The 13,814-nt window shown below is 42.6% G+C and overlaps 1 protein-coding gene across 10 annotated transcripts in view; it reads right to left on the minus strand.

Annotated features, from left to right (window-relative positions):
• Window positions 1–694: 694 nt before the first annotated feature.
• herc1 (HECT and RLD domain containing E3 ubiquitin protein ligase family member 1) overlaps window positions 695–13,814 on the minus strand; it is a 76,686-nt gene continuing 63,566 nt past the window's right edge. For all 10 annotated transcript variants that reach the window (XM_078255198.1, XM_078255244.1, XM_078255253.1 and 7 more), the window contains exons 67-79: window positions 13,643–13,798; window positions 13,316–13,438; window positions 13,065–13,167; window positions 11,348–11,517; window positions 10,236–10,374; window positions 9,441–9,610; window positions 8,756–8,925; window positions 7,714–7,879; window positions 7,020–7,096; window positions 6,105–6,357; window positions 3,515–3,667; window positions 2,690–2,995; window positions 695–1,358 (exon numbers count right to left, since the gene is read on the minus strand). In XM_078255198.1, coding sequence (XP_078111324.1) covers window positions 1,173–1,358; window positions 2,690–2,995; window positions 3,515–3,667; window positions 6,105–6,357; window positions 7,020–7,096; window positions 7,714–7,879; window positions 8,756–8,925; window positions 9,441–9,610; window positions 10,236–10,374; window positions 11,348–11,517; window positions 13,065–13,167; window positions 13,316–13,438; window positions 13,643–13,798 — 2,172 coding nt within the window. In that variant the 3' untranslated portion in view covers window positions 695–1,172. The remainder of the gene's footprint in view (window positions 1,359–2,689; window positions 2,996–3,514; window positions 3,668–6,104; window positions 6,358–7,019; window positions 7,097–7,713; window positions 7,880–8,755; window positions 8,926–9,440; window positions 9,611–10,235; window positions 10,375–11,347; window positions 11,518–13,064; window positions 13,168–13,315; window positions 13,439–13,642; window positions 13,799–13,814) is intronic.

Here is a 13,814-nt window from a genome sequence, read left to right on the forward strand (position 1 = left end):
AGCTAGGCTAGCGGTGGGGGCGTCAGACAGAGTTACAACACGCACGGAGATGAGAAGGGTATGTCTGGACTTATCTAACTCTGGGGGATACGGGGAATAAGACAAAGTCCAAATAAGTCGGCGTGTTCCTTTAACACTGTTGTGAAACGGAACAATCACACGGACCCCAGAGGAAATTTAGAAACATCTTCTGCCACAATTTAGAAAATGTTTTGGATTTTTTCAAAGTTAAAAACAATACTCACGTGTAGTTCGAGAGAGTTATTAGTTGCTGTAATCTTTAATTTCTCTCCATACAAGCTGTACAGAGAACACAATCCTCAATCTTTGCACAAATGAATAAGTTCACGTTCAGGCTCAGTACGAAGGGGAGGAGGAGAGAGTCTGTAGCGCTTACTTCAAATGACATTTTCTTTAAAGTGAAGGCCCTAATAAGTCTTTCGAGGTGAATATTGTATAAAGACGAAAAATAAAAAGAATCCAGCCCTCCTAACTGCTCTTGCCAACACGAGCAGATAGTTTGAACACACTTAAGACGTGTAGTGTTTTCCTTTATGTACATAATTTTTTTTTCACTTTTTAGTTACTCCCTTAAAAAAAGATAGCCTTTGTCATATTTTGTACTTCTGAAATAAACGTGATGTCTGCTTTCCGAGAGGTAAATGTCTTTCTTTACAACAAACTGAACAACCAATCAGTTATGCAGCATTTATTGTTTTTTTTTCTGTATGCTTTGGGAAACTCGGCATAGGCAATGAAAACAATAAATATGGATATTATGCAAAACATTTTCCTAATGAAGCATTTTACACAATGTACAATATTCTTTTTTTCCTCCACCACTTGATTGAATATTCTATACACATTTCCAAATAATAAACATACCTCCATGCAGAAACCCTGAAAATGGGATGTGGAGTAATGGGCAAAAAAAATCAACACTCAATGTACTTCTCGTGTGGATCTTTGTGTCATTTAAAAAATTGCTAATAAACCACAAGGAGAAATGATAATATGTGCAGTTTGAAAGAACGTAAAATGGATTTAAAAAGTGGCCCGTCTGCTCAGGAGTTCCCTACAACTGGTGCAGAGATGACAAAGCATCTCTGGGTTTGTGTGTTCAGATAAGCCAGTCCATAATTTATTTGTGTGCACATGTAGAAGTGCTTGCGTCAGTAGTCCGTGTCGGAGCCCTCAGCGTTGTCCACGTTTCGGGAGAGCATGTAGTTGTCCATGTCGATGGAGCGGCAGTTGTTGATGGCGTAGCGCAGCCGCTCTGCCATGACGGCCTGGCTGGAGTACGGAGGCAGACGCAGCTGGAAGAAGCAGGTCTGAGAGGTCGGCAGGCTGTCGTACGGCTGTGGAGAATAAAAAACACACAGAGGTAGAAACAAAGTTGTTAGAAATGTTGACGTGTCTCCGCCTACCCCGATTCCGTCAAATATCAGCGTGCTTCAATCTCGCCTCTGCAGCTTGTTGAAGTCACAGTGAGTCCGATAAATTTGTCGCAAGTGTCGCTGCACGTTTCAAAACGCAGACGTTTGCTGCAATGTAGTGTAACGGCGAGTGGAAAGCAGTCGCGGTGTGGTTCCACTTCCTCTGAGCCAACAGCGTTTTCTTTGCTCCGATGACAGACTGACAGGCTGGAGGTTCTAGGGATGGGTTTGGGAGGGGTTTTATTTTGTGTGGTGTGTTCTAAATAAAAATGCAAACAGAATAAATAGGTTTGGACTTATTTTCACAACTGCCATACATTTTCTGTATTGAGAGATGAAGTAGGTTACTGAAAAAAGGCACCGTTACTAAACCGTAAATATTCAAATTGAATGTATGTTGCTGAAAAGGTAAAAGTAAATTGAGTAAATGTTACTTTGTTATTTCCAATAGTTCCGGACCTCTGAGCTTGAACGAAATTAAGATGCGGACCTTTGAGTAAAGGCGCTGACACACCAACCCGATAATCGGCCATCGGACAGTCTGGTGAGGTCAGTGACTCGAGTCTGTTCCGTGTGTTCCGTGCCATCGTCAGCCGGAGGAGCCGTCGGCCTTCATTTTAGGCCGATTTGACATGTTGAATCAGAAAGCGGGCAGTCGGACTCAATGACCAATCTGATTGGTGGAGCGCTAACTCGGAAAATAGGAGCGGGATGAACGTGACGAACGTCTCTCAAAATCTGACAAATCTTTTAAACTGACCTTTGTCGGTCTGAAATGAAGACAGATTCAGAAACTGCACGGCCTATTTCTCGCTTAAAATGTTTTCAGAAACACGTTTTCCGTGAACTATTTTCGTAAAATACGAGATCGTATTCTGAATGAGTCGCCATTATGGTCTGGCTTTGAAATTCGGGAGAAGCCAGACCCACGTGATGCGTTCGTCCAATCAGCTGCCAGTTTTAATTTTTTTGGGCAACGATACAGATTAGCGCCGCCTGCTGTTATGGAGACGTATTACGTCTCGTGCGCGTGCAGAACGTACGCTCATTTGGCGTCGCTTCGGTGTGTTCCGAGGCACTTTTTGGACCATCTCGGGTAGGCAGTCAGTCCGACTGCCTTTTCTGCCAAAGGTCGGCCCTGGGGTTGGCGTGTCGGAGCCTTAATATGTTTGAGAACCCCTGAAACAGTGAAACAATGTGAGGGCCGTCCTAATAGTCTCCAACATGCAGCGCGTGGCCCCGGCTTCACTCACCCTGTCCACCTTCATGATCTGAAACCTCTGAGAGATGTCGGCCGTGTTGGCGGGCAGCCTTGAGCGTCCCGAGACGAAGCGCATGAAGAGGACCCGCTCCTCGTTGGAGAACTCCTCCAGCGTTTGCCAGAACCACTGCACCAGGGAGTGCTGCTCGTCCACCTCTCTGTAGCGCACCACCTTCTTCAGCACGTCGCAGCAGATCTCCGGCATGCCGCACACCATCTGCTCCAGCTGCTTGGCCGTCAGCAGGGAGAGCAGCGGCACTGGCACGATCCACGACATGCCTTCACGCACCGCCGCCACCTGAGACGGGAGGGACAGGAAGTAAAGTTTAAATAGGAAAGCAGTTTTTCACAGCACAACATCACAGAGTGCAAGTGTTAAAACTAAGGGCCCTGACACACCAACCCAATTATCGGCCGTCGGACAGTCTGGCGAGGTCAGTGACTTGAGTCTGTTCGGTGGGTTCCGTGCCGTTGGAGGAGCCGTCGGCCTTCATTTTGGCCGACCCGACATGCTCAGTCGGAGACAGGGCGGTCGGGACTCACCTGGAAATGGCGAGTCCCGACGTCGGCGTCGCCTCAGTGTTTTGAGGCATTTTTTTGGACCTCGGGGACCCCACTGATCAGTCCGACTGGCTTTTCTGCCGACGGTCGGCCGTCTGGTTGGTGTGTAACAGCTCTAACAGCTCTAAGACCTTTAAAACTGTTAAAAGAAACTAACAATAAGCAACATGTTTGTATTCATGTTCTCCTGACAGAAAAGCAGAGCGTGAAACAGACATGACGTTTTTTTCTCCTCTCTGCAGCAGAGTTATTATACCTGTCGATCGATTTCATGCAGCCGGTACTCGATAGCTCTTTCCACATATTCCTTCCTGTTGGAGAAAGTGAGCGGGATGCTGTTCCCTCCCGGGATGATGGGCACCATCTTTCCATCTGCACTCTGCCCGACAAAAGAATCCAGAGGAATCATCTGGAAAACAAACCCAATCAATGATTAGTCCAGTCCGTGTGACTCCTCCAATGGAAAACTATTGTTGTCGCTCATTTACAATGAAAGGTACTTAGTGGAGTCTTTGACCACAAGTACATTAGAAGCACTACAGTTGTTACACAATATTTTTATGGTTTGTTTTGTGTCATGCACACACAAAGGGATGCACGACGTGACACATATCGGTGTCAACTGATCGATAGCTAATGGTGGGGGTGACGCACAAAGAAGCATAGCAAAGGTTAAGAAGAAGACCGCTAGCAGGTAAACATGGAATACTCGCCTTTGACTGAATAACGATGAAAACAGGTTAAAAACTGAAATGTATCTAATAATTTATTCACTTCCTGGCAAGCAACGAGATATTATAATATCATGGTAAGACATTGGACGGCTCGTCTGGCAGAATTCAAACCGAAGCCAGCAGAGGAGCAGATTCCGCCTCTCTCTCCTCCCTCCTTTCATGCCAAAGCAGCAGATGCAGCCCCTTCCTCTCCCCCCTCGGCCTTGGCTGACGGAGCTAGTGTTGTGGCTCCAAACCTCCCTTTTCTCTCCTCTACAAGCCTGGGAGCGGGGCCAAGTCTCCAGCAGGCAGGATATGCTGCAGCAACAGCGGCGCTGGCATTCCAGCAGGACGGGGCTTTACAGAGCAGGGGTTGTGCGAGGTTGTTTGGACAGAAGACGGCCTCCGGGGATATCTAAGCTTTCTGCTGCTTTAGCCAGCCTATCTGTGGATATTAGGTGGGGGGGCGGGAGGGGTGTGTGGTCTGTGTATCAGTACTGGTCGGGGCCACAGTCATGCTGAGGTTTTATCAGCGCTGGGAGAGAGAAACAGTGTGTACCAGAGCGGGGAAGAGAGGCAAAGCCGCCTCAGCTGAGCTCTGACTGCTGGTGTTTGAAAAGCTTACCCACAGCCCAAAGCCCCCCCCCCCCCAGCAGGGCTTACATCAAGCTCTCACAAAGCTTCAAACTGGTTACAGACACATTACTGTCTTTGTTTTCTCAGCCAACCAGTCAGTCTGAAATCTGAAATGTGAACGCGGATTCAGGGCAACGTTTGGTTGGTTAATGTTCAACCCTGTCGGCTGTAAACAGCCCTGCTCTAAATCACTGGGTGTGGTGTGGTCACGTTATGTGACATCATTTAAAGTTGGTTTTGGTTTGTGACATTTCAGTCCGGGAATAAAACCTGTGAACTGGCTACTTATTATCTTTTTAGCAGCATGCATGTGATTGTGATGAATCAAACGTTCACATGGCTGAGGAAGTAAACGCAACAATGATCAGTCACCCTGTGAGCCTTTAGTTACTAAGATGGTAATGCTGTGTTCGGTTCTTTGTTGTGCTGCTGAAGCCAGAGGTCGAGCTTAAATACAGAGTGATGAAGTGAGGATGTGTGGCAGGGTGTTGGTGGTGTTTAACTGGCACCAACTGCTTAGCCCTCAAGGAGGTGGATCAACGCTTATCCAGTTTGATGTGCAATAAAATCTCATTCACCATCATACAGTATATACAGTATATCCCACCTCTATGTACAGCTGTAGTATTCCCCTTTTCTGTAAATTTCCTTTATACCACATTTCTAATATACTGTATGGCACTTTAGTTGTTACATTCAAATTCGGTATATTATAAATACATTTCCCCATCACACAAGTGTTTTAATGCCCTTCTCTCTCTTCAATGAAACTGCCTTACTATGGTTGGGTAATATGAGATGATATAAATTAGTCAACTGTTAAATACTGAGGTATCTATTATTTAATATTTCTGGGTATAGACTAGAGCCTGAAAGATACTAGATTTTTATAAGGCTGAACCTGTATATCTGACAATTTAGATATTAGTTTGTTAGGAAGTACTCAGTATTTCAATTTTGGTATTTGGTATATACTGTAGAATAACAGAATCCTTAATTAAACCAAAAGACACATGTTGCAGTGAAGTGTTTCCTTCTCTGTCTTTTATTTCTCTCCTCTCTGTGTTTCTCACACACACACTCACACACACACACACACACACTGTTCTGTTAAAACAACGTTAGGCTGAAAAAGCGTGCATGCAGGCTAAAATTCAACGGTGGTGTTCTGTCGGGATTAAGTAGAAGATTAAGTTGAGTAGAGTTTAACTCTGCTAGCAGCTAGGCTGATTTATGCCGTGTAAAGTGCCATGAGCTTGAGATACACACTGCAGCACTACGCCATCCATCTCATCCGAGAACTAAGAGATGGGCGGCTTTTGTTGAGCGCAAATGTACTGTACCATGATATATATTGATATCAAATTATAGACTTACATATACATTCATATTATCTACTTAAATCTAACATTAAACAATGCAAAACATGTAAAATAACAGGACATCATCCACATAACCACTCTCTCCTTATAACAAAATAAAAAATATATGTCCCACCTCATGGAAATTCTCCTCGGTGATGCCACTGTCTTCAATGTGAAGAATGCTTTTGAGCGTCTGCACATAAAGGAGGTCCACTTCCTCCAGATCCTCCAGCAGCAGGGGGATGCAGCACAGCTGTTTCCACACCAGGGGGGCCAGGTGGAGGTCCAGGGGCTTCTTGGTGCGGATGGCCACGCCCATCAGGATACCCAGGAACTTAAACTGGAGCATGTGCTCATCCAGGCAGGCAGACGGGTTGAAGAGAAACCTGGGCAGATTAAAAGGAGGCAGAAATGTTGTTTGGTTTGTTTTCTAATGAGGAGTTTAAAATGACACTTGGACTACGTAGTGCCAGGTAAGACAACGATGGAGCTGTAGGCATGAGAAGATCTTTTGGAAATGATGTTTTTTCATTTAAAATGAGTAAATATACATGTTTTGAGGACAAATGAGCACATAAATGGACATTTTGGGAGACTTGGATTATGCTACATGACAATTCAGAGAAGTTCTTTCGAGATGTTATAATATTGTTTTGCTGTTGCCAAATGGACACCACTTTTTGAAGCTCCACCCTGAATATAAATACACTACCAGCATTACAAGCTAAAACAGGAGAGTAATCTATAAAAAACTTGGGATTTCAGTAGGCTCGCAATGCCAGCAACAATCTATTCTGGAGAAAGGGGAAAAACGCTCTGGCTTTGTTTTCATTTGTATTAAAAAATACAACAAGGTGGACATGTGCACAAGAATAATCCCAAATATCAGCCATCATAGGTAAAAAAAGATTGTATTGATATTAATTTCAACAGTGAATATAAATGTCTTAGTACTTGCTCATCTTTTTTAAGATAAAATCTTTCAGAAGAGTAGAAACCTCAGGGTGGACAGTCAGAATGAATAAAGAGAGGCAGACATGCTCCTCACCTGTCTCTGTTGTAGCCGACCTCTGCCGTGGAGTTGGGGGAGGGGATGAGCAGGTCGACCACTCCCGTCTCCAACTCCTACAGGAGAGAAACATCCCTGTTTAATAACGCATCCAGTAAACATCCGACGTATCAACAATCATTTTAACAGATAGAGCCTCACCGATATATCGGCGGGCTGATATTAGGCATTTTCCAAACTATCGGTATCTGCGTTTATAATGGCCGATAAATGAATATTTAAAAAAATAAAACAAAAACGGACGAAACCCCCTTCAACCATGTTCTGAGTGTTGGCGTTGCGTTGTCTGTCCACCAGAGGGCGCTCTACAACCTCCCATGTTGGCAACGCTCGTGTTTAACCCTTTAAGTTTCATATCTTAAGTTTGTATTGTAATACATTTTATTTATCAGAACTTGAATATATTTTGATGTTCCTCTGTTCTGTTGTGACAATAAAACAAACAAGTTTATTTTCAAACCGCATTATCAGATTATTTTAGTGAGGACTCAAATAACTACAAATAACTAATGTTAGGGAGATCTGTTTATGTTTTGTTACGCGTTTCTGGATTTTATATATTATATATAGATATATATTGGAATATCGGATTTTTAATTCACCAAATATTTGTATCGATATCGGCCTTAAAAATCCTTTATCGGTCGGGCTCTACTAACAGATCTGTCCATACCTGACACATCTCTGTGATGGTGTCGTCAAAGACCCCGCCTGCGTCATCAGCCCCCTCTCCCACCAGCTTCACCTTCCAGGCCCTGGAGGGCAGTCGGAGGTCCGAGGCGTTCAGCTTCACAACCTGACGGGCGATCTGTACGAAGATCGGTTTACACTTCCGTCCCCTGCAGAGGGTTATTAAAATAACAAGTACAAGTTTAACACAAAAAAGCAACAAGTCAAAGATTTGATTTAACCTTAACTATCCGTGTTTTCAAATCCTGCCTTTTGAGTCTACAGTACAATAATACAAATGTTATGGGGACATTATTATCTGATTCTGTGCAATATTTTCTTATTCAGCGAATAATGTTTAACTTATTTAAAAGAGTATTTTCAAATTCTCTGTAAAAGACCATCAACGTCTGTTGTTAAATGGCCTTTACAAATACCTCGACTTCACGTCTATTGTGAAGGAAATTAACAATTCTGTATATAAGAGACATTTTAGTTAGAAATCTTAATGAGTGCATCCTGGTCTGCTCTCTTCTTTAATTTATTGTCACCTTCATTTGGCGGGGGGTTTAGGGGTCCTCCCTCAAGAAAATGTGCAATTTCAAATCACTTCGGACCATTATTATCACCCTGTGTCTAAAACGTTGGAAAAGCTAGAGCAAATAATAAATAAATAACACTGAGAAAGCTTGAAGACAAAACTTGCTAAAGAAGTCCACTTGGGACAAACTACAATCATTAGAGCTGAGAGAAGTCATTTAGTTAGTTTAGATGCTTACATTGATTTTACATAATTCGGCTTAGGTGGCCCCCAAAACGGCTCGTGTGCTGGTAGAGAAAAAGCTGCACCTCTACTGACCACTTTCAAATAAAAACGTAAAAGTCCCAAAAGAACCTTAACCATTAGTACTGGGCTTCCACAGAAATGCCCATCCACCTTTTCATTATATTTCACCATGCAACTTTGTTACAAACACACACACACACACACACACACACACACACACACACACACACACACACACAAAGTCCATTGGAGTACTGACCGTGTGGAGATCCGTTTGACGGTGATCTGGGGGCCGTAGTTCTTGCCCTGCACCATGGTCTTGCCTATGGAGCGCACCATGGGCAGAGTGTACACTCTGGGGGCCAACAGGGGCCTCAGCTGGCCCTGAACAATCCCCCAGGTACCGGCGTTGTAGTGGGACGTACAGCCCTGCGGAAAAGGATGACATTTATTATGATTACATAGTCTAAAACAGTGTGTAACTGACTGTCAAACTGGATAATCAAAGAAAGTTCTGTGGCATTCATTGTTTGTGTTTCACAAAGAGTTTAACCTGAGCCAGACCGACAACAAAGATAGAAATCATATCACATCCATACAGGGATAGTAGTATACAGCTGTTAAAACATAATAAAATATATGACACACTGGTATCGGATCAGTACTCGGTATCGGGAAGCAAAAAATGGTATCGGACCATCTCTATTTCTTTTAATGAAAAGTTATAAGTCTGATACATAGAGATTTTTCTAAATTCAACGCCACCTTTACCTCCTTGTGTTACATCGACTTAAAGCAAAGACGACCTTTGAAGTGTTTGAAGATGGGTATTATATTTTAGAATCATTAGATAAACCCAATCATTTGTGTTCCTCCAGCTGCTGAGCCAGGAATCATAATTATTGATATTTCCCTTTTCCTGGAGTCCTGGTTTTTTTGCCTACCTGGTTGTTGGGGCTGAGGTTGAGCAGTCTCCACGAGGAGTACATGAGGTCAGAGAAGTGGTAGAGGAGTCGCAGGCGAGCCCTCACCGCCTCCATGCTGACCTCTCTCAGCCCGCTGTACTGAGGAGGCACCGCCACAGGGAGACCCAGCTGGAGAGGAACCGACGAGCCTGAAGAGGAGGAGGGAGACACAACGACCACGAGGGAGGAGAGTGGAGGGCAGAACACGGTGGTATTACAAGAGGCGAAGAGAGAATTTTACAAAATGCAACAAATAGAACTTGGTGAGCTGCTGCTACAAATCACATCGAACGTATCATTCTAAATTATAATGTGGCATGCAAAAACAAGTGTGTGTGTCAAAGTTTTGGTATAAAAACAAATTAGCACACAGAAAATATAAGTTCTAAACATAGAAAAGTTAAAAAGAAACAGGTTTGTTATGTTTATGCTCAATTATGAGTTCTCATTTGTTGTGGCAGCATTGCAGAACTCCATCTCAGTCATCCATATTTTCTGTTTCATTTTCACATGAAAATAGTCCGGAAGAAGGAGCCTTCTAACCACATTACATGAAATGACTTAGTGGTTTGTCCAGCAAACAATAGCAGTGCCTCATCTGACAACAATGTGCTGTGACCCATTTTGGTATTGACTACACATCTCAGCAGCACTGCAGGAAATCTGACCTCCAGGATAAAGTCTGTCGGTTAAGACAGCAGTGCCATGACAGGGGATGTTATGTTGCATGTTAGGACGTCTGTGTGTGTGTGCGTGTGTGTGTATGTCTCTAACCTGGTGCTCGAGGCGGCACAGAGGGAGCCGTCCAGGCAGCACTGTGGCAGCGTCCAGCAGAGATCTGGTGGATGTTTTTGCCCTGCAGCACTGTCGCCACCGTAGGTTCTCTGACATGGTTGGTGTGGCCCAGACCCAGCTACACAACAAAGATCCAGGTCAAAGGCATGTGAGTTAATCATTTATAGTGTTATCACCCAAATTAAACACGAATAATGTGATTCGATGAATTTACTGTGATCTATTTCTCGTTAACTGAATGCAGAGCAGACGCTGGCTGGAGAAGGTCATTAATAACGTTATTGACTATTGCTTTTTTTTTTTTTACAATATTACCGCCCAGACTGACTGACAACATTTCAGTTGGGGTTCATTGTGTGTGTCCGCTAGGCTAGGGGTGGGAATCACCAGAGGCCCCATGATACGATATTATTGCGATTTTAAACATATTGTGATATTCTGCGATATATTGCACTTTATTAGCTATTTTCCAACTTCAAATTATGTCCCTAATGGAAAACTTTGTCAATATCTGTTAAAAATAAAAAATAAATGTCTCTGTTTTCACCAGAAGAAAAAAAACTCGACTGCAACATCTAGTGCAGTGTTTCTCAAATGGGGGTACACGTACCCCTGGGGGTACTTTGGAGTACTGCAGGGGGGTACGTGATCTTTTTGCAAAATGCTCATTTAAAAATATGTCGTGCATAATTCCTAAAATAATTATACTATAATAATGAATGAATTAAGTGATGGATTCTGAACATTTGAAATGTAGCATTTAAATGTTTTTCAGTTACAAGGTTGTTGTTTAGTAAATCTATCACTGTCGACACTGTATTGTTCCTCTTCCCTCTAAATGTTTTGCGCTGGTCAGGGGGTACTTGGCTTAGACACACAAAGGGGGTACATTATTGAAAAAAGTTTGAGAACCCCTGCTGTAGTTGACTGAAAAGGCAACTGATTTAATTATTCTAGTACCAAAAAGTTAAATTCTCATGTGCAATTTATACAATAAAAGATGGATACTTGGCGTCCATGTATCGAACAGTATTGCCACAGAAAATATGCTGTATTGTTTGTTTCCCCCACCCCTAGTGGCCGCAGGTTACCTGTCCCTCTGAGTTGCTGCCCCAGGTGTAAACGTCTCCTGTGGAGGAGAGCACCAGAGTGTGTTCAGCTCCGACAGCCACATCCTGGATGTGGATCCCTGACAGAGCTGGCACCTGCTGGGGCCGGTTGTGGTTCCTGGCTCGGCCTTCTGGCAAGCCAATCAGGCGGTCTGCAAACAGGGGAGGAAACAAATCTATTTAAATGTTATGTTTATAAAAAAAGCACACATTATCTTAACATGAGGTTTGTTGTGAAAGTTCTGCAGTTGTCTTATTTACAGCAAAAAGTTAGTAAATAGTTAGGGGTATGAACATGAAAAACCTAAACAGAACCAAAGCTATACAAATGTTAAAATGAATACAGTATTTATTGTTATTAGAGCTGCAATGACTAATTTCATTATCGATTAATCTGCCGATTATATTCTCATTTTATCGTTTAGTCTAGTCAGATAGTAGTGAAAAATGCTAAACTAAATTTCCTAAAGCCGAAGGTTATGTCTGACCAACAGTCCAAAACCCAAAATATTCAGTTTACTGTGATGTAAACAAACTGGAACCATTAAATATTTGGAAAATTAGCTTGAAAATTACTTACTTATTACTAGGGCTGTCAAAATAACGCTTTAATTTGGATTAATTAATCTGAGGAAAAATAACGCAGATTAATCCATTCCATATTGACGTTTGACCCGGAGCCGTTCTAGCCACCAATCGACTGTGAAATGAAGGAGGGAAACGAGAATCTGCTGCCTGGATCATTGATTGGAACATTTACTTATAAAAATCTTCTTCCTGAATAGGGTTGGGTACCGAAATCCGGTACTAATACGGCACCGGTCCCTTAACGACCGGTATCTACCGGACTGAATAGCAACGCAGATTTCGGGGCCACTGATATGTCTGCGCTGCTCTCTGATGCTCTGAAACAGACGTTACAGGCAACAGAAACATCACTGCACGTGATGCTAGTTAACACTATACTCAACAGCAGCTAACGTTAGCCTACCGCTAGCTAGTTAACACTATACTCGGCAGCAGGTAACGTTAGCCTACCGCTAGCTAGTAGCTGGATTAAACACAATGGTTAAAATGCTGACAGCTAACGCTAAACGGTGTAAAGTTTGACTGTATTTCACTGTAGAGGATCCAACACCGGGATGTAACAATCTGCAGCTGCCGTCGGAGAAACAACACAGACGGTACGTTCAATGAAACTGGTAACCTACAGCCTCATGGTGCATTCAAAGTTATTGTTAAATGCCCTTTTCCCATCTGGTTGTTGTTTTTGTCGTTCAACAGCAATTTACTAGTGAAATAAGTTATTGTTATAGTTATTACATTATTATTAAATAATTTAATTTTGACCATATGGCCTTATAAACAAGCCGAAAATAATAACAAAAAGAGTTTTTTTTTTAACTTTAATGTCACTAATGCTGATTATTCATTGATTCATTTGAATTGAAATATTTAAAATACTTTGACAGCAAAAAATTATCTATGCGATTAATTTAGATTAATTAATCAGAGTATGTAATTAATTCGATTACATTTTTTTAATCGATTGACAGCCCTACCTATTACTTAAATGATTGATTGGTTATCAAAATAATGGCTGATTAATTTTCTGTCAATCAACTGATCGCTGCAGCTCTAATCACTCTCATGATGAAGATCAGTTGGGGTGTAAAGAAAACATCAAACTATAGCGTACCTTGACCGAACGTGAAAACTTTGCCATCTTTGGTTAAAGCCACAGAGAACTGTGTTCCACACGCCACTTTCTTGATGCCGATTCCACACAACACGTCCACTTTCTAAGTAATCAAAAAATCCCCCCCCCCAAAAAAAAACTTTAGTACATTTATTTAAAAACAAAATCATATGATTATTTTCTGAAGTGAACATCAAATAATTTTAACAGCTCAAATAAAGCAAGAGGCCACACAGTGACACAGCACCTACCTGAGGTGAGGACTTGGCTGTGGAATTGCCGAGTCCCAGTTTTCCGTAGTCTCCGTCACCAAAAGCCCAAACCATCGTTCCATCAGCGGAGACGACTAAAGTGTGGTTCAAACCACAAGCCACCTAAGGAAGGAACGCATGGCAATCTAAACTCTGAGAGGGTGTCAATCACCTGTGTTTAAAAGATGAGTGCTTCTTTCTGTAGTCCTGTCTGTGAACATGGTAATTGTGGCATACAAACTCAGCATGTGAAAAAAATTATCCGCAATATCGTTAAATAAATGTCAACTTCTCCCCTTGGTAAAGTCTAAAACTCTTCCGTCTTACCTGTCCGACTTGGTAGCCCTCCAGAGCGGTGACCTTTTCCGGTAGCTTCTTGTTCGAGGTGTTTCCCAAACCCAGTCTGCCGTAATCACCGTTACCAAATGTGAAAAGCTTTCCATCAGCTGTTACTACTGCAGAGTGTTTGAACCCACAGGACATCTGAAGAGCAAAAAGA

This window comes from Sander vitreus, chromosome 1 (genome assembly GCF_031162955.1).
Source record: "Sander vitreus isolate 19-12246 chromosome 1, sanVit1, whole genome shotgun sequence".
NCBI lineage: Eukaryota > Metazoa > Chordata > Actinopteri > Perciformes > Percidae > Sander > Sander vitreus.